The sequence below is a fragment of the Filicampus tigris genome, chromosome 10, assembly GCF_054856515.1.
Source record: "Filicampus tigris isolate MCC_2025a chromosome 10, RoL_Ftig_1.0, whole genome shotgun sequence".
Lineage (NCBI taxonomy): Eukaryota > Metazoa > Chordata > Actinopteri > Syngnathiformes > Syngnathidae > Filicampus > Filicampus tigris.
In genome coordinates, this window is record NC_141226.1 from 3,576,173 (window position 1) to 3,602,316 (window position 26,144).

At 38.9% G+C, this 26,144-nt stretch overlaps 1 protein-coding gene across 1 annotated transcript; it reads right to left on the reverse strand.

The window, feature by feature from the left end:
- Window positions 1-25,155, reverse strand: cop1 (COP1 E3 ubiquitin ligase). The gene is made up of 20 exons (XM_086043814.1): window positions 24,433-25,155; window positions 23,978-24,037; window positions 22,035-22,132; window positions 20,443-20,507; window positions 20,225-20,344; window positions 15,649-15,717; window positions 15,454-15,513; window positions 15,239-15,315; window positions 13,609-13,672; window positions 13,391-13,505; window positions 9,684-9,819; window positions 8,555-8,698; window positions 8,350-8,458; window positions 8,157-8,238; window positions 7,881-7,997; window positions 6,219-6,336; window positions 5,273-5,397; window positions 4,970-5,130; window positions 4,795-4,839; window positions 1-920 (listed from the first exon to the last, which is right to left on the reverse strand). Exons 1-20 carry the CDS (start codon window positions 24,792-24,794, stop codon window positions 903-905), a joined length of 2,145 nt encoding a protein of 714 aa, XP_085899940.1. The 5' UTR covers window positions 24,795-25,155; the 3' UTR covers window positions 1-902.
- Between the last annotated feature and the right edge of the window lie 989 nt (window positions 25,156-26,144).

A 26,144-nucleotide genomic window follows, 5' to 3' on the forward strand; every position in this document is an offset into this window, starting at 1 on the left:
TAGTTTTGAAATAATTTATTCAGTTATACAAATAGAAAACACCTCTTCTTCCATCCATCACAAAATAAGGAGGTCTTAGTGGGTTTATCAAATCCCCCTGATTGGTTCATGTTAACACAGAGCACACTATACAAAAACGATTAGACAGTTTGTCTGACTTACAATTGGGCTCTGTTGTTTTCATCTACAGGAGTATTTCCACTGCTACTTTCAATGTGGCGTGTTTGATCCATGCTTTTGGTTACAGAAGGAAAGTGATTAGTTACACATAAATGAAGGGATTTCTCAACCTTTCCATGACCTATTAATCTTCCTTACGTGTCAAACAACTCACAGTCCACAGTCTGACAGCTGACAATATATTTGACAGAATTAAAGTCAGAATTATTACAATTGGTTTCTTCCATCCTGTAAAACACATTACACATAAGTCACACAAACATTCAGGGATGGGTTAAGAGTCGAAGTTGAACGTGAAGATAAACCTGGGTGTCAATCCTGTGCTTTTAGCATTTAAGACAGAGAAAAATGCTAACAGGGAGCATTTGGCTGGATGTGCACCATCAAAGAGCAACAGATTAATTCATTAAAAAAAAAAATCTTAAAAGTATAGATCTGACTGAAAACCATGGAGATGCATTACTGTAGCACATTTAACTGGAACAGAACTCAAACAGCACAATGTTTGCCCCCCCCTATAAAATGGCAGCATGCCATACATTGAACAGATGTCCTAGTATAAAGTCTCTTGCTGTCCAAAATCCATAGCTCATTAAAATATTCATTTACATCAGTTCTCTGAGGGGGTCGGTCGTTCCGAGTTCAGTAGGCAGCCTGGCCTCACCATCATACATGCAGCTCAAGACATGATGGTGGTATTCATCACATGAGGATCAGGGTCTTTAGACAAGCTCAAGTACCTGTGGAAAGATAAAGACACTGTGTGTCAACAGTAGTTTTGGGGGTAACACGTTACAAAAGTAACACTTTACAGTAATATAGTACGTTTTGGTGGTAATGATGCAATATAACGTGTTACTCAATATATTTCTGTAATATTATGACATTAGTAATTATTCTAGTAACATTCCATATCGGGGCCGCAAGACAAAATTAGAAGCAAAAATACGAGGAGGATATGAGGAGAGGTGGCCCATTAAACCAATTACAATGTGGATTGTTAACTGAAACAGTCACCATGAGCTGAGTTTCTTACTTGTCAAATATAGTCAGGCATCATACTTTGTAGTTGCATAGGTATTCCAAAGAATCTCTCTTTAGAATGCATTTATTACTTTAACACCATATCAGCAAGTAACAGAGGGGGGGATTTTAGTAATTTTGCTGGTCCGTCATTCGTCAGTCCGTAATTTTTCGTGACAAACTGAACTGTAATCGGCAGTCCAGTCAGTCAGTCTGGTTTTTGTACTCATTTAATCAATGCAAACGTTAAATTGGCCATTGAATGTATTTTTTAGGTCGGATTATGTGGACATGAGTGTGCAATAGCTATATAAAGTATAATAAAACTTGAATGCAGCAGTGCCTTTAAACTCCAACAAGGTGGCGTTTCTCTTTTACCTCCTGTATTTCCTGTAAAGTTGTCATTTTACACTACGAGGATTACGCCCGACAGCGACAATTTCCTTAATGTATTCAGGACCCAAACCATTCAGTAATTTATACACCAGTAGCAGAATTTTCAAATCTATTCCACAGCTGACTTGTAAAGCCTTTAAGAAATTTGGGTAATTTGGTCTGATCACTTTGTTCTGGAAAGAACCTGAGCTGCAGTGTTCTGAATGAGCTGCAGCTGTTTTATACTCTTTTAAGGGAGTCCGTTCCAATAATCACATCTACTGGCACTAAAAGCATGGATAAGTTTCTCCTGGTCTGCTTGGAGCATGATACCCTTCAGTCTGGTTAGTTTAGGATTACGTTTTTCTTTATCATACTGTAACCAGTATAGTACCACAATACTAGAGTTTTTAAAATGGTACTATACCAGCATTTAAAAACAAACGGTACTTTTATTTCATTCTATTGAATGTGATTGAATTGGTAAATTGGAGCCTGTCTCTTTAAGCACAGCGAGAGTGACGTAGTTGCCCACGCGCCTCCGCCTTCTTACATGCTCACAGGCGGAGCGAGAAAGTGAATTTGTGCAGACAAAGCAGGTGGAAGACAACGAGGAACGGAGATAGCAGCTGCAGACAAGCCTGTACTCGTTGATAAAACGAGCACCCGAAGTACGGTGTGTCAGTACTTCGGGTTCAAACCGAATGACAAAGGCGAGCCACTGAACACAGAAGCACCGGAGTGCAAGCGGTGATACAAAGTCTGCCTGGCGAAGGGAGGCAACATGTCAAATTTGTCCAAACATTTGAATGACAACCATGCGAATTTGTTCCGCGACTTCTGTCAAGAACGACAGGTGATAATGATGTTCACCAGTTCACTACACTATAATGTCAATGAAATTAGTATAAAGCTCCTCCCAGCCCAGTCGTAAACTTTCAGTAACCGACATACAGAGAGCTAAAACATGCCCAGCGTGTGAAATTAAGCTGTTTTATTCGCCAAATGTGAGTGATTTTTGTATTTGTTTAGTAATTTTTTAGTTTAGTAATGAAGACCAGTGGTCTGAAAAAAAAAAAAAAAAGAAAAAAAGTCCATCATATCTTTCAAATATTCTAACTAGTGCTGTCAAACGATTAACATTTTTTAACTAATCAATCGCCAAATTTTCCATAATCGCAATTAATCGTTTTTTTCAACTACAATTTTATACAAACCTTGGAACCGATATTTACTTCAGTAAAATCTTGGAATCAATATGGGAAATTTTTTTAAGTATATTTTGATTCAAAGACTGTTCTAATAGCTTTCTTTGATCCTTGAATACGATTCTCTTCTAGCTTTTGATCCGACGTGAGACTGAAGGTTTTCTGCTTCTTTCTGGTGTCTATTGTAAATGGTATTTTGTGTTTTCATTTATTGCTTTCACTTATGTTATTGCAGTTTTGTTGTTGTAATGTAAAGTGCTTTGTTACAGCTGTAGCTGTTATGAAATGCGCTATTATAATAATGTTGTATTGTGTTGTATTGGATAAAACACAACAGTTGAAAAATACACCAAACCAATAATATGGTATTTGAAATTTGGCTTTTCAAAGTGTGCAAATCATTTTACATTTCTCCAATGAGCCGTTGAGCAACTTTTTAAAGTATAACTACGTAAAAGTCCGTCTTTGCGACAGTTTGGCTGCGCAGTGAGCAGAGGTCATAAATAAAACTGAGTATACTGAGTTATTTTTTTTTTTAGTGCGTTATAAAATTTGAATTAGTCTCCATAGTTAATGCTTTAAATTTGACAGCCCTAATTCTAACAAATGACAATTTTATATTGGTCTATTGTCCGGTAAAAAAATCTGCCTAGTAGAAATTTTCTATCGACTCGCCAGAAAGACACTTTCAACCCCTGAACATGTCCTTGGTTAATAAATACATAAAGTATATTTTAAAAAATGTAATTACGTTCTTAAAATATTTAAATAACCAATTAAGGCATAAACATTATAAATAATTAAATAAATTAAATATGATATGAAACACATTTTTGTAAAACATTTTATTAGCCCACAATATCTAACCCTGTCCTAGATGATATCATGAGCCTCAAAGTATTTTTCTAGTTATGTCCATTAAATGTTTCATGTATAGTTTCAAAACTCAATCCCTTTGAATAATAAGAACAAGTAAAATAAAGCAAGGATATTAAAATGATCGTGTTAATTAAAATACTGTAACTCCTCCCTCCACCAACAACAGAAGTCTAGTGCCACTGGCTCAGAGAGGGTGACACCATCCACTCAGAAGCAACCTACTCTCCAAGATGTTTTTCGACATCATATGAAGTACCCAAAGAACAGCAAAGATTCTAAAAGGCTCAACAGGGCAGTTGCAGAGTTTATCTGTATGGATCAAGTGCCGATATATTCAGTCGAGAAAGTTATTAAAGTTATTGTTCCCAAAGTCTGTTTTAAAATAAAGCAAAATATTGACATTTGAGTGTTTAACCCGTTTGCAAAAAGTATCGAAATACATATTAGTATCTGTATCGAAACAGAAATTTGGGATTGTGAAAACCCTACTGTATATGTGTTGTCACGTTCTAAAAATGAATATTAGTATGTCAGTGTCAGTCCCAATATTTAATTCCAATATTACAACAACAAAGTTAGTTACAATTTCATGAGGAAAAATATTCATAATTTTAAAAGCAGAAGAATAAAGTTTTATTTGTACGAACATATACTTGCATGACGATGAGGATTGATTCATACTGCATACACGGAAGATATCTTCCTTAGAGAGAGTTGTTCTTTGCCACCCACTAGTGGGCATTGCTTGATCACGAGGGGTTCAATTGGTTGTCTTTTAGTTTAAGGAGTGTTGGTTCTAGACCCGCTGCTTTAAAAGTATGTAAATTGCCTTGAGATAACTGAGATCTGTTGTGAATTAGTGCTCTAAAAGAAATTTCATTCGAAGACCAGTGGGGTGTAAAAAAAATAATAAAAAAAATCAACTTTCACTTGAAAATTGTCAAATTTGACATTTTTACATAGTTCTCATACTTTGAAACAGAGTGTGTGTACAACCTTTTGACTGGTACTGAATACAATTAAGTATTTGAAAGCACAATTAATTAGCCTTGACTGAAGAAAAAAGAAAAGCTTTATACTGAAGCCACTTTGCATACTACAGCGTAGGTGATAGAAGATGTACACAAACCTTGATTGTTCCTTGGCTGTTTGCGGCAATCAACACATTTGACTCCTGAAAAGGAAAAGATTATTTCAAAAACGGAACTACAGGCTGCCCCAGAGGACATTGGGTCTTTAGAGGAAGCCATTAGCATAACCTTCCTAATATAATGTCAAAGCATGTGATGACCGCAAGAACTCACTCCGTCAGGTAAGGCCCTCCAACAGACAGCACTGACAAACTCATTGATGTCATCTTCCTTCTTCTCTTTATCCAGCACACTTTTTACCGTGTCAAACTTGAATGTTAAAAGTGTCTTGGAAAGTCCTTTGTAGTACAGGTACAAGGAATTGTTCTCACTGCCTGCACACATTAACATAAACATTGTTTTATATTGCAGCCGTGTCCCCGCTTGGCTGGGCCAATCAAGGAAATGCAGCAGAATAATTTAAGTAGGTATGGTCAATTTTCTTTATGTATTACAGAATAGAGCAGGAACATTTACCACAGGCAATATAGTCTCCATTAGAGGCCAGGCCAACAAAGTTCTTCTCATTTATGTGACCCTTGAAGGAGCGCAGGCAATGAGGTTTGTTGACATTCCACAGTTTCAGCTGACTGTCTGTTGACCTGAGATGTGATTCACGGAAAGAGCAATTTCTTAAGTGGATATTTAATGTTATAATTGCATGTCACTGTGGAGAAACACATACAATAAGGTGGGAGGTGGGAGGGGCCAGCCAGACAGCAGGATTGCACAAAAAAATTCCCCAACGCCGGGGGTTGGTACATGAGACAACGAAGAACCAATTAGATTTCGTAATAAAAATCTATTACGGCGCAGAGTGGGGAATTTATTTCCCTTGTCGCCTCAACAGTATCCTTTCAAAGGGGCCCAGTAGTGCAGTGACCCACCAGATTGAGCCAATGGCGCTGCAGTGAAAAATCGTTCTGAGTATAACTGGAGGAACTTTTCTATGTGACTGAAGTGGAACAGAAGTAAAACGTTCTTCATGATTTCAACCACAAGAGTTAGGTGAACATAATTAGGAATCTTCGGCCTTGGCGAAAGCCTGCATTCTACTCAATACAGTTCCCCCCTGGCTCTTACAATGCAATGTGTGCACGACTGTGAAAAATTTCAACCAACGGTCAGTGAAGGGAAATGTAATAATGGCTAAGAAGGAACTTGCCGACAAAAGAGGCACTCATCATAAGGTTTGATACATTATTCATAGTTTTAAAGCATTATCCTTACGTTAATGTTAAATGTAGCATAAAACATCCCCTGAACACTAATTGAAACGTTTTACAATGGCAAACGTTGGGCCCCAGGAGCAGATTAGGGTTCACTGTACTTGTCAACAAAATAGATACTTGTTAACAGCACATCATTTGACAATTTTTTTTGAAACAAAGCACATAGCAAAAGACAGACAAAGTTGACTTACGCAGATACGATTTCCTCTCCATTAACAAACTTAGCGTAGGAAACAGCTTTTCGATGGCCTTTGAACACCATGATTGGCTGCTTAGTGTTGCGGAGGTCATAGTAATGGACACAGTGATCTGCAGGAAAATGGATATATACTGCTTTCAGACAGTTGCTGCTTGTTAATACCTTGCATAACTGACAACAACTCAACATTGGAGTTCATGTCAAAGATAGGCAACAGGCAAGCCAGTGTAGTGATATGTTATTAGACATTACCGGAGCTGGGCAGTCCGTCCCTGGGCCGGCTGCCCAATTTTGGGGCGGGGGGTTGGTTGCTAACAAATTTTTAAAAAATGGCTGGACTAAGCATGGCCGGAAGTGGATTTTAGTCCGGCCCACTAATCGGCCCTCATGCGTTTGACGTGGTCGCGAGGTCTACTCAGTGAAAGGCTTCTTTTTAGGCTTCTTTCTACTCCCGCATCGGCGCCAGCGACAACTGCCACATTGATTCACGTGACTGACGCATTGTGCTGTTGGCGACAGGTCTGCAACACATGCCACGCACACATCAGGAATTGTTGCTGCTCTGATTGGTCCATTATGTCACATGTTGCAATGACATACAGTTTCCCACATGGAGAGGAGGAGAGAGGATGCAGCACGCAATTCGTTGCTGCTACAAAGCAAACTAGTTTGGCAATAAAATTAAATGCATAGTCTAGTCATCTCGGTCCCTTTATGGTTGTAGCAGGCACGATATCCATTGTTGTCGCTGTCTTTTTGAAGCGACGCCCCCCGACTTGGAACTTAACTGTTTCAAAACAAATTGTGTCCGAGAGTATATTAAGATGCCCGCAGCACTCAAGGATGACACTGGCACATCAAGGTGGAGTTCATGCACTTCTTCTGGCGTCTTTCCTACTTCCGGAAATATGCCGTAGCAAACCTGCTGTGTATAGTGGTTTGCTGGTATGCTTTTATTTTGAAGGCCGTGAACGAAGGGAAGTGAGGAAAATAAACGGGGCAGGGGGTGATAATATTTATGAATAAGGTCGGGGGGTCGCGGCCGGAAGGGTACCCAGGTCAAGGGTGGAGGGTCGCGGCCGGACCGGCAAAAAAGGGTCAAGTGCCCAGCTCTGGATATTTACATACGTCAAATGTGATTGTTTTTGATGTGTTAAGTTTTCAGACACACAGGGTTTAGACGAGCCCAAAGCTTGTTCGATGCTAATCTACTTGTTCAGTCTCCTTTTTTCCCCCCCAAAAGTATTGATAAGAGAATCGATAAAGAATTTAATCGTGAAACAGAACCCAAATCGGAAAAATATGATCAATTCCCATCGCTATAAAGAAGAGAGCAGCAATGGCCATAAGACAATTGCATTTCCACTCATTGATGCAGCAGACCAAACACCTCTCGCTACGTAGTGTGTGCAGATATGCATGTCACAGTGCCTAACACAAATTAAGGTGGCAAAAGTGCAAATTGTGCTTAATTTCTCAGATACCAAAGTGAAAATTGAGAGTCTGAGGAAAAGGTGGGATTTTTTTGCCTCTAAATACAATACACAATTGTACAACTCATTTTTATGCATCCTGTAAAGTTGAAATGAAGTGAACCATAGCAGCTCGTTGCAAAGAGAAATGACTTTAATCCCAGTTATGACGACAAGATTACCTGCACAGCCAAAGGCCAGATGATACCGGGATGTTGGACTGAATTTAACGCAGCAGACATTCGCCTTGGCTTCAATGCTGGCCACAGAGTTGTCCAGATTGGTTGACCACAACTTCACTGACAATCAAAAGGACACAAAACAGCATTCAATCATGCGTGATAGTCTGCGGTATTTTTTCAGTGAGAATAAATGCGGTGACATTTTAATTTATTTGCTGGAAAATTACATCGTTAATTTTAGCTGGTGCTGAATCAGAAATGTTATTCTTCAGTTACCTTTAGCGTCATCAGAGCCAGAGGCTAACAACTTTGGGTCCATCAGATTAAAGTCAACACTCCAGCACCGCTTCTCGTGCTCCTGCAAATAAAACAGCACGGTCGTTTAAAACATGCAGTGATTTAATGATAATGACAAGGGAAAAGACTGAGGTCAACAGTACATTCTACTCTTAACCCTGAATTGAAGTACCTGGTACACTTTGGACCTATGACCGGTAAATCCATCCCATAATATGACTGTACCCTCATAGTCGCTGCTGGCCAGGAGGTTCTTGTGATAGCTGCTCCAGCTGATACAGCTACAATGAACAAGGCCGGGAATACATTTGTTGGACTATTGACATAAATATGACCCAGAGCCTTTAAATGACATCACTTTAAGGGGAGATTTTCACCTGATTTTAGAATTACATGTCATTTCATTGACAGGGTAGTGGATGTCCACTGCATCTTGGATCACAGTACCGTACTCAAACACCTTGATCTTCTTGGTCACGCCAGCGATGGCAAAGTAGTCGCAATCACGGTCAAACTCAATACTGAAACACACACACACACACACACGTCAATCAACATGACAATGCTATTAATACATACCCCTGTAGCTCAGAGCAGTTGGAATTTGAAACACAAGAACTGCTCAATCGTGTTTCGAAACCAATGTTTGACATAGTCGTATGATAAGAAACAGAATGGACCTGTGAGAAAACGAATGAAGGCAAATCAAGCAAACAAAACAAATAAAAGCTTCAATAATTGAACCCTCTGAGTCAAAATAACACAAACACTGACCCATTTTCCTTGTTTAAAACATAGACGTTCCCACTATTACATAAAACAATCTTTACTGCATATTTTTTCCTGTCTGCAGTACACACACACAAAAACAAATCCCCGAATACATGGCTTCCTACGAGCATGCGATTATGCCATAAAAAAAAAAAAAAAAAAGCCACTAAAACCAAAATGAAAAGCAGAAGCTATTTAGAATTTATTGTTCTTTTTTCGATTTGTCTGGGGCTGCTTCACCACTACTAACTGTAATGTTGCCCAGCTGCTGTGGCTCTTCCAATTCCTTTGTGCAGTGCGCTGTGCAAGACAAGGTGGCCATAAGTGGTGGCTAGTAAACAGACAAAAACCTAAATAAAATATTAAAGTGAAAATCAACCCAAACTTTTTCTTTATCTCTCGAGAATATGTTCTCAGCAGGCCCACTAGTTGAAACAGGACATTCTGATTAATAGTGTGTTTGTGAAATATGAGTTATGCGGCAAAAGCCACCCGTTTTTAGCCTTCTCAGGGGTGTGAAAATGTCTGGCAGTGAATGAGTTAAATAGGCACGCAAAAGGCGTTATGTCAATGGACACTGCATGGTCATGAAAAAATTGGGTTGGAGGCACTATTTTCACCACATTTTATGTCGGTTAAATTGCTACAAGCATTCTATTTGCGTTCACATTAGTTCATGAACAACTACATAAGCGGGCCTATCGATTATGGAAAAAAATATTTCACTTAAAATACCTGGACACAATACTAGAGCCATTATAGAGGTCACTGGCATAGGAGAGCGTGGCCAGGGGTCGCACAGAATTGTAGCGTGTGAACTTGGAGAGACAATCCATAAAGTCATCCAGCTGGTTCAAGTTCCTCCCTTCCTCTGAAAAGAGAAAAATAGAAAGGAAAAGCAACACGGTTAAGATACCGTTGAAGATGAGGAAGAGGAGTTTCAGACTTTATGGTAGGGAAGATGTCTAGCAGGTAAAATAATAAACCAGTGCCAAGCATCTGAATTTGGTTGTCATTAACCAAACGCCAGATTTTAGATCAATTGAATCTAACAAACACTCAGCGGCATACTTGCGCGGTATGGCGGGCAGACAGACTAAATGGATTGGAACTTTCATCTGTCTTCGAACGGCACTTTGGCATTTTAGAATGCGTCTCATTGAATTCTTCTTTTTTCTTCTCAATTCTCTGTCCTGCTTATCCTCACTCACTAGGGTCGCGGGCGTGCTGGAGCCTATCCCAGCTGACTGGGATACTCGCCATAAATGCATGCCTTTATTTTGGTGTCTTTCTTGTTTCAACAAATCTTTTACATACGGTCTCTAAATTCTCCCGGTGCTTTGATTGGATTTGACCCTTAAGCACGATGCAAAGTGGGATTCTGAAAATCTTTGGACGTTTAAGGAGTTAAAGCGGCGGCAGGCAGCCACTGTGTTAAAAAGTTTAATAGATTGGCAAAAAAGTGTTTGTGATATGTATTTGAGTGTTGTGTGATTGTAAATGTCTTTGGGCCGGATGATGTAAATAGCACTGAAATAGTGCACTCCATTTACGATTTTAATCACATTGGGTTTGTCATCTGTTGTCGTGGTCTTTTTTTTTTTTTTTTTGGCGAGGTACTGACGGACTGAAGACCGACAAACTGGTGAAATTTTGTGACGGAAGCGATCGCGGAAGCACGGTTAAAATAACTTGACGCACTGACCGACTGATGATTACAGCTTGATTTGACTTGAATAAATGACGATGACGGACCGGCAAATCTTTGGAAATTGCTGACCTCTGTAAAATGATATCCTTTAGTTAGTTTGTCTAGGAGTGATTCTCATTTCACTTAATTGCAGCGTTCCTAGCTCCTCCACGCTCCGAAAGCTACTCAGGTGTTGTTCTCACGCTGCCACATTGAGGAGCGTCTCAAAAGTCTGACACGCGCATCCTGGTGTGAGATTCAAGGTTCCATGGGCTAGCTAAATGGATGTATCCTTTGCGGAAGTTGCGGAAGCTCCTCTACAGTGACATATAAAAATTGGTGCGCACCCCATACATGAAGACGTGTTAATCTTTGGGTTTTTAATCATTCGCTCATTATTTTAGTTTGAATATACAGTGGTGTGTAAATGTATTTGCCTCTTTCTGATTTCTTTCTTTACATATCGTTCAAACTTAAATGTTTCCCATCATCCAACAAATTAACATATTAGTCACAGACAACACAAGTACCGGTAAATGGGTAAAAATACAGTTTTTAAATAAAAGATTTTTAATTTGTTTTGCTTCAGCCATTCAGAGCTGGACTTGGTAGCCGCGGACCACGGGTAGCCGTGGGGGAGGCCCCTCGGCGAGCAGAGCCGCTCGAACCGGGCTGGGGTGCGCCCGGACGAAGGGCGCCCCCTCTCCGGACTCGCCACCGCATGTTTGTGGAGAGCCTGATGCTAAATGACTTGCAGACGACCTGATTCTGGGTCAGGGTTTCGTACGTAGCAGAGCAGCTCCCTCGCTGCGATCTATTCAAAGTCATCCCTCGATACAACCTTTTGTCGGCCGGACGCCCCTGCCCCCGCGGGGCCTACTAAGGGACGTGCCGAGCTCCGGGATGGAGAGGCCGACGCCTGCGTAATAGCCTGTCCGAGCACGAGGCACCATCGCCGGATAGCGCAAAGTGTGTGTGTGTGTGTGTGTGTGTGGAGGAGGTGACAAGTGCGGAGCCCCGCGGAGGAGAGGCCAGCGTGCGTAATAGCGTGTCCGAGCACGAGGCACCTTCCCCGGGCAGCCAAAAGTGGAGTGGTGGGAAGAACCAGCAGCCCTGGTAGCGGATAAAAGATAGTATAAAAACACACCAGTGTTTTGGATCGTTGTCGTGCTGGAGAACCCAGGTTCATTTCAGCTTGGGGTCACGAACCGAAGGCCAGGCATTCTCCTTCAGGGTTTTTTGGTAGACTGCAGAATTCATGACACCATTGTTCCCAGTATTCGCCATTTGTGAATAATGGCTCTGACTGTGGTTCGCCGGAGTGCCAAAGCCTTAGAAATGGCTTGATAAGATTTTCCACACTGATAGATCACGATGACTTCCTTTTTCATCCGTTCCTGAATTTCTTTAGATCTCGACATGATATCTATTGCTTGCCAATCTTTTGGTCTAATTCGCTTTTTCAGGCAGGTTTAAGTAATTTGTTGATTGAGAACGTGTGTGTGACCAAATCAGGTCTGGGTATGGCTTGAGGAATTTAACTCAGGTATGACAAACCACAGTTATGTTTTAATAACTTTTCCACACATGGCTTCATAGGTTTGAATTCCCCCCTCCTTAAAAATAAAACACATTTGAAATCTGCATTTTGTTTACTTGTGTTGTCTTTGACTAATATTCAAATTTGTCTGATGACTGGAAACATCAACAAAACATGCAAGAGTGACAAACATGCAAAAAAAAAAAAGGAAATCAAGAAAGGTGCAAATGTTTTTCATACCACTGTACATATTTTGCAGTGTTTGTTCTTTTTTCGGCAGTATTCAATACTAAAATGACTTAATTAAACCGGCTTATGGTTACTACGCTTAACCAACCCCTAGTACTAAGGTACTTAGGCTGTTTTACTACCAGATATTTTGAATTATATTTTTTCCTCTTGATAGTTGTGCTTTATCTAATTTTATCTTTATAATTAATTTAATTGTTTTTCCCGTTTCAAAAGATCGGTAATTATCAATAATGACTGAAATGAAATACACCGTGAAACATTTTTCAGCCATATGGCCCAACCCTACTAAGTAGGGGTATGAACCTCTTCACAAAAAACGATATGATTTTCGATATGTTAGTTGCAAAATGATGCAAGGACGGTTCGATTTGAAAGTGGAGCGATTCGGTTCAGCTCAGTATGATTCGATTTGATATAGTATGGCTCAGTTCGATAATGTATGATGCAATTACTTCTTTGTTGTTATTTTACACACATTTAAATGAATTTGTCAGAACTGTAAACGGCCCAATTCTAAGATATATCTCTCCAATAAAAGACGATTCAATACGTATCTCGATACATTTCAAAGTGGAACGATCGGTTCGAGTCGATGCACTCGCACCTTTTAAATCTAAAAACGGTTTTCCGGTTCAAACCGTTTTTTGTTACACCCCTACTACTAATCATATTATGTTTAAAAAGCCCTTTATTTAATCTTTATATTGAGCATTTTATTTGACTTTTTCACAGTTGTGTTGTCCTCTGATTAAAGATTAAGTATTATATGTTAAAATAAAATGACCTAAAATCAGCCTTTTTCCTCTGGGTCCTTATTTTGAATACTGAAGTACGAAAAAAATGTCAATAAATCAATGATCATCATAGTTCTGAATATCTCCCATCCCTAATTGGAATGCACTTGGAATGTACTCCTATTGAGTTATTATTAGGAAGCACAATAGTGACAGTGATCTTTACCTGTGATGCGTGACATTTTGCTAGAGAAGTAACACTGCTCAAGATCTTCAAAATGAGCTGTCAACCGTTTCCTCCTTGATGCTAGCGTGCTGTTATACCACGTCTGCCTTTTCCCCTGCATTTAAGGAAGACTTTTGTCAGATCACAAGGCATGGAAAATAACAGGCAGGATGATACAAAATTTTACGTGAATAAAAAAAATGTAGCATCTTGCTTACCTGGGTTGTTCCACCAAATTCCGGCGGCTGGTTGTAGTTTGGTGGCTCAATTATGCTACTACAGCTATAAACAAAAGGAGAGACACACAGCTATTTTATGAATTCTAGACATAGAATGTGCAGTATCGTTTGCTCATTCAGGAAGATTCAAGGTTCAATTTAAATGGTAAATTAAGAGAGTGAAACGTTTGGATTGAACCAAAAGGAACAAATAAAATACACAGCAACAAACATATGGCAAAAATAATAAAAAGGTGAATTACATACAGATTACAAAAATATATACAATATTTTGGAATGCAGTCATCATTTCGTAAAAAACAATGTCTCTGGCTAAAACAAAAACTTAAAACAGCAAATCTTTGTACAACAAGCAAGGATGAATTCTGGAGTTGTGTTTTGCTTGTTTTTTGGCCTTTTCAAACTCAGGATAGATTACCATCGATTAGGTCTGGGCAGTTAATCGAAATTTCGATTTCAATTTTGGCTTCTCGTGCTCATAAAAACATAACTTAAGAAGAATGATTAACGTGCCAAATGGTCTGTATGGAAAAAAAGAATTCCACACATTGTATATCTAAATGCAACACATACTTTGTTTTAGAAACATTGCCAGTGCGATTGCTCGCAACGAATGGGAAATCCTATTGATAGGCTAACTAGAAAATTAGTAATGAGTAGCGGGAGTTATATTCCCTCAAATAAAGAATATTCACACACAAACACTGTCGAAACACATACACACAGGTAATATAGCAATAGTCGCAAGCATTTATTCTTCCAAATCTGTGAAATGGTGTCTTTCTTCTCCTACATTTTTGCTTAAAATTTATGTAAATGTTTATCGCCATTCGGGCACTTCACCACACTGCCCCTAACCGGCCAAAGCGCATACAGCAGGAACATCAAGTATTTATTTTTATTTATAGCTATTCTTTTATCTGTTATCATTTCACTCACGTGACAAATTTTTATTCTGGTGTTTCTTACAAGTTACATTTAAATGTGAGTTTTGCTAGTTAAATAAATAAACGTTTGAAATCAAGAAATAATTGTGTTTCTGAAGTATGATTTATGTATCAATCAAAATAATTGTGATTCTTTTTTCCATAATTGCCCAGCCGTGTATCACATCACACTTAGGTTATCACGTGGGTTTCGCTTATCATTTAAGCTAAGGCTGCACATTCATGAAGTGAGAATGTGTAAAAATAAATAAATAAATAAATAAATAAATAAATAAATAAGAGACGTGTCAGTGATATGACAGATGTAAAGTCTGCACCATGTTTCACCTTTTGCCCTTGCCATTTGTTGTTAGTTATGTTTTATTGTTTTTATAACTTAATGAACACTGTTTTTACACCTGGATGATCATTCAATGTGTTAAAATGTTACTTGAAAAACTGTATCGCTACTAAAGGTTTGACAATGATAACTTTGTGAATCAGGAATTGATTATTTCTATTTCCATTATTTCCCACAAGAATGCTTTGAAATGTCAATCAAAATCACAGGTTGCCCAGCATCCGAGAATAACTGCCTAGAGCAGAGATATATGTTTTGGATAATGTTGCACTTGACTTAAAAAAAAGCTGAGACAAGATGATTTGATGGGGTCAAGCTGTACCTGGGTGATGGTGAGGGTGCCTCAACATTGGGCACTGTACACTCTGCCTCCACCGGAGAGTACAGCCCGCTCATTTCCTGGAAAGAAACATAAAATAAAATAAGCTGTTTGGCTGACCAGAGGGCGATCGTTTCCAGTTAGTCATCATCGGTTGAGAATAATGAGCACTGCTCCTGTCTGTATTTTTTTAGGTTTCGTTTTATAAATCATCTTACTTCAACACGCTTAATGTCCTCTTCAAGGAAGTTCAGCTCCTTCTGTAGTTGCTCTAGTTGCTGTCAAAAAGAAGCCCAGACAAAAAGATGGCTGTTTTTTTTTTCAAATTAATTCATGGCATCGTCTTAGAAGAGTATTTGTTTTTCGAAAAGTATTTGCTACTTCTAGCTATATATGTTTACAAGCAATAGTACCTCTCTCTTGTTTCTCCTAGCTTCATTAAGGAACTCCATGAGAATCTGTCTCTGAGCTGCTTGGGATTCCTAGTTGACAGAAACAAATTGTGGATTATTTTAAAACTGAGATAATATAACCACTTCAGAAAAAAAAAAAATAAAAAAATAAAAATAAATAAAAAACATTTAACATTATTCTCAGAACAGAAAAACAGTGGAGTGACATTCTGTCTCAAAATCATGACTCTAATAAGGAAAACAATATAACAAAAACAACAAAAATCTAAATTTGTGTTGACGACACACCAGAACATCAGTACACATGTTCACGAATTGCAAAATCTTCCTCACTAATGGATAAAACAAGAATGACAATTAGGTCCTACCACATGAGTTGGTATTTGGCAGACATAATGCAGTTGATACCCTTGAGGGCCCATCACAGTCATGTTGCATGTCAAAATATTATGGGATGTTGACAACTGCGGGCAGAGCCTTTGCATACTTCAAATACTTTTCCTTCCAAAAATCACTGGCGATAACTGAGATCAGATTTGTATTTGTGCACTAACATGTTACAAAACAGCAACAACGATAAGCTAAATAGAATGATTAGATGTTTAAACAGTGCAGTAAATATATAGTGTATTGGTTTTACAAGGCAGCAAAACGTATAGCAAACAAAACTGATGTGATGGACACACCTTTGAAACCAAACAAAATTGCACAGTTGTAAGCTGCATCGTGTGAGAAAACTGACAATTACGGAAAAAGACATTTTAGATAGCAGAAAGAGAATGATGCTAATGACCTAGAGCCCGACGGATATTGTCTTATTATATTTTGGTGTGAGTGATGTGTTTTGTCGGTATAAAAGACAAGTGGTTGATGTTGAATAGTGTTAGGTTTTATCGAAGCCAGTTGACAAAAATGGATCTTTTGCCAAAGTCTGTTCTTTATTTAATGCTGTCATAGTCTTAAAATAACAACAACAATAAGAGAGAAAATGCAATTAAGTTTGTGACCATGACCACACCACCCATAGCATGTTAACTTTTTGACTTGACGTGAGAGCAATGTGACTTTCTGTTGACAGAGGTGTCTGTGGTGGAGAAGAAGAATGTTTCACTGAAGTATGCAAGTATGAAACTTCCAAATGAACAGGGTTCAAAGCAGTCAGGTCTTTTCCAAACTTTACAAGGCAGATTACTGTCCCAGCCGAACACAATTACAAATACTTCTCATTTGCTCACATCACACCCTATAGAAAAACTGTGTGTGTGTGTGTGCGTGTGCGTGTGTTGCAGGGTGGGCTATCTGTTGGTTGCTCTGGTCAACAATTTTTTTACAAATTTTCATTCAGAGATGCAAGTAAACTTTGCTAGATTTGTTTTCTTTCTCTGGCACATCAGGTTTTCTTCATCATCATCATCATCATCATCATAACAACAGTAATATAATTTGTAATATTCATGAATAAAGGCTTCCTTTCAGCAGCAGGTGGAATTTTTTTTCTGAATCATCATTGCTACAAATTACACATGGTAAAATCCATATGCGCAATCTTTTATAGGTCAAACTAAAAAACATGATGAATGAATGAGGATGAAAATATCTCAAAAACCTGATGTCCTAGAAAAAAAGGAAAGACATTTTTCAAATCAGCGTCAAAAACACATTTAGGGACACATAAAGTCATCTCTGATTAAAATTTGCTGTTGATCAGTGTTATTTTCATCGTAGCCATCTAACACAAACATGCTTGCATGTTTAAGTCAAGGAGAGAGCGCTACAGCGGTTATAAAAAGCTCTCAAGCACAAGGGGGTCATCGAGGGCACCCGACGCCCGTGCTGAAGACAAGGATGACATCAAGGCGGCCATGATGACGGAGCTGTGGAGAATACTGGACTCATCTTTTTTTTTTTAAATCTCAAAAAAAACATTACAACTAAACAGGGGTGTGCGGGTACCGCACAGACTGAAGATGATTGAAAACTTCCAAACACTACAAAGGCAATCAAAAGACTAGGGATAGACCGATTATCGGCCAGGCCGATTATCAGTGCTGATATTTGGCATTTTGACGAATATCAGTGTTGACCTTCACTCAATAAACACGTTTATTAAGCTTTCAATACTTTTATCGTGGTGACTCTCCACTAGAGCCTCCCGCTAGACAAACAGGGAGGCGGGGAGTGTCAAGTACGGTGCACTGTTTGTGCTGTGATTGGTTGGTCGGGTATATGAGTCAGAGGCTTTGCGCCGCCATAGAGCTGTAAACTGTTTAGAACACTTATGTCAAAGTCAAGGCCCGCGGGCCAGATTCGAGAAGGTTTTCTACGGCCCCTGGGATGATATTGCTTTATTATTAGATCCGGCCCGCAGCAAGCCGGTGTGGGTAGCAGATATGATCGGGTCCTTCGCGCCTGCCGATGACGTCACGCTTTAAAATATATTGTAGTCTCTTCCAAGAACACAGACGTAGTTTAATTATCACATTTTTATTTAATCCAACCGGCTACTGTACGGCAACCGTTCATTCAAAAAAGCGCAACGCCTCTCCTCGTCCGCTCCTCCCCCAATGCAGCGAGCCGCGCGATGCATTCATCAACCTCGGAAACAACACAACTTGGCAAGACACAAATTCGCTTACAACACAGATAACCCAATTCGTGACACTATTTCTGTAATATATTGCTTTGCATCCAGGTTTGCCACCCCCTGGCTGTTGTTATAACGAACATTACCGCTACTTTTGCGAGGATCGTCCTTCGGTCGTCTAAAAGGAAGAACGTGAAGACTTCACGTCACTTTTTGTGGCTTTCAGAATCGGATTGTGGTGAAAAGTTATTTGGAGTAAAACACGCTTTATTAAGAAATACTTCATGTTAGAAATCTCACGTTGTTTTATTATTAGTAATTGTTGGGATTTGATAAATTCATTGAGTTTAGATGTAATGCGGAAATGTCCCACACTGTGAGCAGGCATTGAACGCTCCTCGAGCGCTAAGTGTTGATAGCGAGTGATGTGGTTTATTTTCTTTTTCCTCCTTCGACACAGCTAGCTAGTAGTTTGCTCGTGCCAGCAAACTCAGTAGTTGCAGATTGCTCGTGTTTCACCACATTGGTTGTGTGTAAATGTTAAAAGGTGAGTTTAATAAGTCAGGTTCGTGTCAGGTAACTGCTGTACATAATATAGCCTAGATATGTTCTCGTGAGTGATGTCACGATGAACACTAGTTAGTTATTTCGACTAGTATGCTAACTATTCTAGTGATGACACGTGTGAATGTGTATTGTATGTATTGTTTGGCTGTTTAACTGCGTAATACAGTGAATTGTAATGTTTAGGCATATTGTTAACTAATGGATGTGCATTGGATGATGTTGCTAGGTTATTCTTTGTCTGTGTTGTTGCAGACCACAATAAATAGGCATGTCAAGTGGAATACGGGCCTGAGTTCTCTGACAGGAGCATCCACATCTATACCTTGCCACTCTAAAATTGAGTCATCTGGAGACATCATACCAATCATATGGTCCTCTCCGTTTTACTTCACATTATGTACAGTTCATAGTAATATTGCAGCCCGAGTCAACCACAAAATTGTTTCCAGTTTGGCAGGAGAAACGCAAACGTTCCGCTGATCTTTATTCACAAGACTGGCAGCGGCTTCTTCTCGGGTCATAAGCGGAAGTGACGTACGAGCTGCCTTGCAAAAGTAGCAGTAATGTACTTTATTTTATTTTTTATTTAGTAACTACGAACATAAAAGCACAGCCAGGGGGGTAACAAACAGAGGCAAAGAAATATATTACAGAAATATAAAGCATGACAACATCAGCAGGCGCGAAGGACCCGAGCCAATCTGGACATTTAAAAAAATTTCAATGAACTCCGGCCCTCGGCTTGTCGCAAAATTTTTTATTTGGCCCTCCGTCCATTTGACTTTGACACCCCTGGTTTAGAATGTGCCATGTAGACGATGAAACGATCTTTCGGCTTTATGAGATCATGAACACGTTAAACCGCTTAACGATCTAATATCGTCATATCGCTCACCCCTACCCAGATCAGTTTGACAGTAGCAGGGGCTGTAATACAGTGAAATAATGCAATATAGTATTTCAATCAGAAACACAATGTTAACAATCGCCATTGGCCTTTTTTAAAAGTGTGATCAATTTAATCCATTTAAAACTGTATTGAAATCAAAACAATGATATGTGAAATTTTAACTTTTGTGTCATTTTGAAATTTTAGAGGACTTAATTTACATTCAGATATTTTTTAAGTTCTAGACAAAAATTATAGTAATGATAATAACAAAAAAAAGCAATATTATGCATATGTGAAAAATAGTTCAATAATCATATGCCTAAAAGACGTTTCAACGGAGTTAAGAGGTTTTTTGAGTTTTTTTAGACTTTGATGCCAATATTTTCTTTTTGACACAAAATTTATATCGGCTCCAAATATCGGTTATTGGCGTCCTTGACTACTAATAATCGGTAATACCCACCCCACCCACAAAAAATGGTCTATCTCTACAAAAGACTTCAATTTCTTTCATGTTGAGCACGCTCTCTTACCGCCTCCAGCTGCTTCTTCTTCTGAACCAGTAGCTCCAACATTAGATTGACATTTGCCAGGTCCAAGTTCTCCTGGTCTGGACTCAACACATCCTGGAAAACATGCCACCTGGATCCATTCTAGGGGTCAAAGAGAGTGATCAGTCCAATGTAACTGGCTTTTGTCACAAACAATGAACGTCATAAAACTGGGACAGTTGTGAATGTATTTCACTTACCGGATGATCTAATTTGAGTCTCTTCTCCTCTGATCTTTGCTTCTGTTTTAGGATTAGTTCATTTACTGGTGGTGGTGAAGGAGAAAGAAAAGTTCTGTGAGTAAGCAACACAAAACAGAGAAGCAGAGCAAGCCAGTGGAATAGCTTCAAAAACTGCTAACACATTTGTCACTTCCATTTTCATTATCACGGTGGCCCAGAGATAGGACAATAAAGCAAATGGTTACTTTCACTGTATTTTCTTCCTTACAAGCTCATCTTACACTTTTTTTTCAGATAAGGTTACCATGCAACCGGTGGAGGCGCATTTGAACATCCAAAATACAGTGGAGCCTAAAAAGCTGCAGGCCCTTGAGGTCAAACAGGTCTGCATTGCTCTAAATATTTTGGGTGATAATTGGTCTCCAAAGGTCATCATGAGTGACATCACACCGAGCCTCAGACAGTCACACTTATTACAAACGAAGAGCTTCAAACAGGGGGTGTGGAGAACAACATACACAAGTTACTGTCACACAGACTCATTCAGAGCAGCAAGAGTCCCGCAAACTCTGTCACTGACAATTAGTGTTTTAGTCTTTTAACACTTTACTATAAGAACGGTTAACTTTTGTTTCACGTTAAAAGCATTTAAGAATGTGAAAATGTTGATTTGGAAATCGACTTTGGAGTTAATAAAGGTTCTATGGTGGCGATAATTGTACCCCTGATCAGATTATTTCTCATTCACAAAATTTGAGTGGAAAAAAACAGTTTCAGAATCTAAACAATCTACCAACGGAAGCGATTTATTTGACCTTAGAGCATGGGTGTCAAACTGATTTTAGTCGCGGGCCACATTGTAGTTACAGTTCGCTCGGAGGGCTGTTGTTAGGTATGTCACAATATCCAAATGTCACATTACGATAATATCACGATATTGTGAAAAAAGAGCTCATATGAAAAACCCATCACGATATTCTGTTTTTGTGCATAATAACAGCATTCAGCATCAGCTTGGCCAGTCATGAGCTCCTACTGGCTAAGATTAGCGTGGGTCTTAAACATAGGTGGCATCTAATTAAACTGCACTACTAAACTAACCACCAGAGGGTGCTGGAACTGCACAAATGGAAAACAACTTGGGTCTTTCAAACAAATTTGCTGCTATTAATATTGTGACATGACGACGACGATATAGTGTGGCAATTTTAATATCGTGATATCACGCTATTGCCGATATTGTGACAACCCTTGCCATTATGACTGCAAAACCATATAAATTGAATCACATACATTATTATTTATTCAATACAAATAATTGATGGAAATCAGAAGTCAAGAATAATAGTTTGTTCAACTATTGTTCAAGTTACTGTAACATAAGAAAACGCTTGCAATACCTCAATGTTGTTATCTATTTCATATGACAATTTGACATTTTGGGAGGGAGTTAAGCACGCACCATGGAAGTTGACATATTTACTTACTTAATTTGCTTTTGCAGGCCACATAAAATGATGTGGCAGACCATATCCTTGAGTTTGACACCTGTGCCTTAGCGGTTCCACTGTACAAACACTCAATGTAAATCACACTTAGTCAGCACCTACCAAGAAAGTTTGGGTAAAGTTGATCCACATTATCAACAATGTAGTTGCATTTGGGACACCTGTTGCTATCCTCCAGACTCTGGCGGATGCATTTGAAGCTGCAAGCAGTAGAAGAATGAAGATTTCAAATTCATTTTTACAGAGAGAAGATGTGTATAACCTCAAAAACAACTAATCAAGTCAAGTGTGCACTTAATGACATCTATATCAAGTGAAGGTCCATGAAGACATGCTGGGACACATGCGTTTTGTGTGGAATGACTTGACTGAGCCTGACCTCAACCCCACCAACACCTTTGGGATGAACTAGAAGAGTGATGGGGAGGCAACTCCAGTGACCTCTGACCTCACAAACGTTCTGAATGACTCGACATATAGTCCCATATAGTCGAAAATAATGGATAAAGTCTCTCCAGAAGAGTAGAAGCTATCGAAGCAGAGCTTCACTTCTAAGGTGCAGTAATCACATGGCCAAATACTTTTGTCTACATATTGGATACTTGCATTGAATAACTATTTAAGGGGTCCCCAATATGTTTTGCACAACGAACCGGTTTCACGCAAGGGCATACGGTATTTTGATGGAGCGACAATTAAAAATAAATTATTAGCAAAAACTGGGCATCATACTAAAGGTATGGTGGTTTTAATTAGTGGGAGCCCTGTCCTTGTTTCTGTTCAACGAGCTGGTCCGATCGCTCACAAATGAGGTACTGTATATCAAAAGATGCATCCCTGCCACATTCAGACTGGAATTACTTTTTTTTTTTTTTTCCATATCAAGGCAACATAATTGCCCAAAGACTTCTAAGAAACTACCATAAAAAAATTAATGGGTTGCCGCCGTAATTAGTCCCTTTTTTTTCAGGGATGCTGTTCTGGTATACGGTAATCTGAAAATGTAAACTTGCCCTTTTGTGCCGACTGAAACAGGGAGAGCAAATTTCATCCCCCCCACAAAAAGCGAATCTTAATGAGTATGTTTTGCGTTTTGTTGGGAGGAACTGAAATTCATTGGAATTTAGAGTGTAAATCACCAGAGAAAGATCTAAAACATATCTTAAAAAAAACAGTGATTACCTCATCACCCTGTCCACTCAATTCCCTTGTCGCCTAAGATTTTGTCGTTTTACACGCTTACTTTTAATTACATTACATACATTTATTTTGTACCCTTTATTTTACTTGAAGTGAGTGAAAATCAGTCACCTTCTCCATTGACTCACTGCAATATGATTTTTTTTGCTCAATTTCTCAGCCAGAGTTAATAAATCACACTGCTAATTCAGTCATTTTTTGAACTGATACAGCAAATGAACATATCCTGCAATCTCCAAAGCTTCGGTGTGATCACAATAATTAGGTGTAGGGCTGTACAATTAATCGAAATCCAATTACAATTATGATTATTACACTCCATCTCCACGATAACAAAATTGGCATAATTGTAATAAACTATTATTAATATGCAATTATATCAAACGCACTGTTTGTTGACACAAGGATATCATACTTCAATTTGTACATTTGCACCTTTTTCTATTTTATCACAACTATTTTTATACATTTTGTTTGGTCCAAAAGGAACTTACTTACGTTTACTTGTCTGCATATTTTTTACGTTTAAACATTTTGTTTTGTACCAAAAAAACAATCATTTGAATAATTGTGATTAATGTTATTTTCATAATCGAGCAACCCTAGTTACGTGGAAATAATTTCTGAAATCATTTATTTGGTTGTGAGAGCACTTCATTCAAGATGAACATTCTCAGCTAAATACAGTACATATGAAATGCTCAGTCATTCTGTCCCTAGGTGCCACATGCACCACACACACACACACACACACACACACACACACACACACGCACATAAACACACACCACCATCAACATCAGTCACAAGGCTCATAATTTTAGGAATGGCCCAAATTCTCTTACCAAAAACTGTGCCCACACTTGGTCATGTGTGCCTCTTCTATCATTTCAAAGCAAATGGGGCTAGAAGAAGTAAAACAAAACTGTTATGTGTATGCTGAATCAACACATATTATGAATGCATTTCTTTAGGCGCACCTGCAAAATACAGTATTCTGAGAGTTAGACAAAACTGAACAGAAATCTGATCTGCAAGGAAGATCATTTTTGAATTGATAAAAAGACATATTACAGTGGTTGTTCTGTCTCCAAAATATTTAAAAAACATGACATTACAAACCAAATTACTGTAATGTGTGGACATTTGTCTTAATGTTATGATCCCTCTATGACAACAAAAACAGACCATTTAAATTAGCCGCTGACAAGGTCTTCAAGCAGATCTCATTATATTTTAGTCAATGTTGTGGTTACTCATCTCAAACACAAGCTAACTAACCATTGAGCCAGACACTAACCAGACAAAATCGTTGCTTTTATCTTCGTAGGAGTTCAGCAGGCCGTTGCAAAGAGGTGCTTGGTGGAGGGACCTCTTTCTGCTGCTAGAGGACGCCGAAGGTCTACTCAGAGAGGCGAACCCACCTCGAGACGATGACACGGCGACCAGACTTGGCACCGACATGCCGCTGTCACCTGCAGCTGCCAGGCTCCGTGAGGGCACAACATTTACTGAGCTGTTTCCGTTGCTTGTGACGGCGTTGCTTCCACCACTTGGGTTCACGGTGCCTCCTGTACCACTGCTGCTACTAGTACTGCTACTTGTGCTGGGTGCAGAACTGGCACCGCCGGCAATCTGCGGGGACCGCTTGTTTGACATCATGCAAATCCACTCAAAACTCCCCAAAATCCGCTGTGGCACTGTTCAAATCATCCGGACGCTACTGTTTGGCTACTTGTGCAGACTGTCCAGCTAGCTGGTTAGTTTATATGCTAACATCCTGGCAAGGTTGGCGAATCATAGAGCGAATTAAAACTAACTTGTTGCTCTTTACCTTGCTTGTCCCGTCACTAGAAACCTACCCGAAAACAATCATAATATCAAAGGAAATACCCGAGTATTGCAAGAGAAAAACAACTATCTTTTGCGCTGTACAGACGATTAGCCGGCTAGCCACATTTAGCTACAGAGAGAGGGCTAGCTCCAGTTTCCTCGATTGCTCAGTTACGTAGTGTCCACCTGGCTTGCCTAATACCACCCTCCAGTGGGTAGGAGTGTAATTGCAACATACAGTTCAGCACACTGTCTTTTGCCGTCGTTTACTTCGATGATACTGCTGGTTATTATGAATGATTAGCCATCCTGTTGATAATAACTTGAGGCTAAATAGATTGAAATCACCCATTCTCCAATCACTAGTAGTTGTAATAATAAATGTTGTAGTATTTCCTTTCTACAATATTATGATAAAATCTTGGCGCGGTGGTTAAGTTGAAAATGAAAATATATGTTAGGGCCGCACGACATTGGAAAAACATGCGATATGGTTGTTCAATATTACGATATCGATGATATTGTGATATTTAACGTGTTACTAAAGGAATGACATTTTTAATTATCTAAAGAAGGAGTTTTTTTCATAAGATAAGATAAGATAAGAATGCCTTTATTGATCCCACAGTGGGGAAATTTTCATTGTTACAGTAGCAAAGATATAGGTCACACAGGGGCGGCGGTCATGCAGTAAAATAAGTGAGCTCAATATATTATTAGCTAATTGATTGTAATTACCCTAGATGATGTTCAACTATTGGATTGCCACATTTAAGTTTGCGTCTGACTGTTCAAGTTCAGATAAAAGCATACAATTCCATAAGAAAATTATTGCATGTCTTTGCGATATGCATATTGCATGAGCCAATCTCGCGATATTGATATTTACAATTTTTTTTTTTGCATTCCATATTTTCAGGTCAGTATCACAATTGTACTGCTCTAATTTAGGAGATAATAGCAACACACCTCTCCAAATGTCAGGTTATGTAAATATTAAATACATAAATGACATATTGTGATTGTACTGTATATAATATAAATATGTTAACCACTGAAACAACAGAATCAGAAAAAAAGTGTTGCTATATTGCTTCTGAAAATCATTTAAAAAATGGCAAGCTACGGTAAAAAAAAACCCATAATAGCTAATTTTGGTATTTCCTTTGAGTCCACCCC

Bases quoted from the DNA above. Each gene is read 5' to 3' on its own strand.
- cop1 (XM_086043814.1), bottom strand. From the start codon at position 24,794: ATGATGTCAAACAAGCGGTCCCCGCAGATTGCCGGCGGTGCCAGTTCT. The intron at 15,316-15,453 runs GTAAGATGATTT...GTTTCTTTCCAG, and splicing joins AGGACATTAAGCGTGTTGAA to GAAATGAGCGGGCTGTACTC. The intron at 6,337-7,880 runs GTAATCTTGTCG...ATTTTCCTGCAG, and splicing joins TCTGGCCTTTGGCTGTGCAG to ATCACTGTGTCCATTACTAT.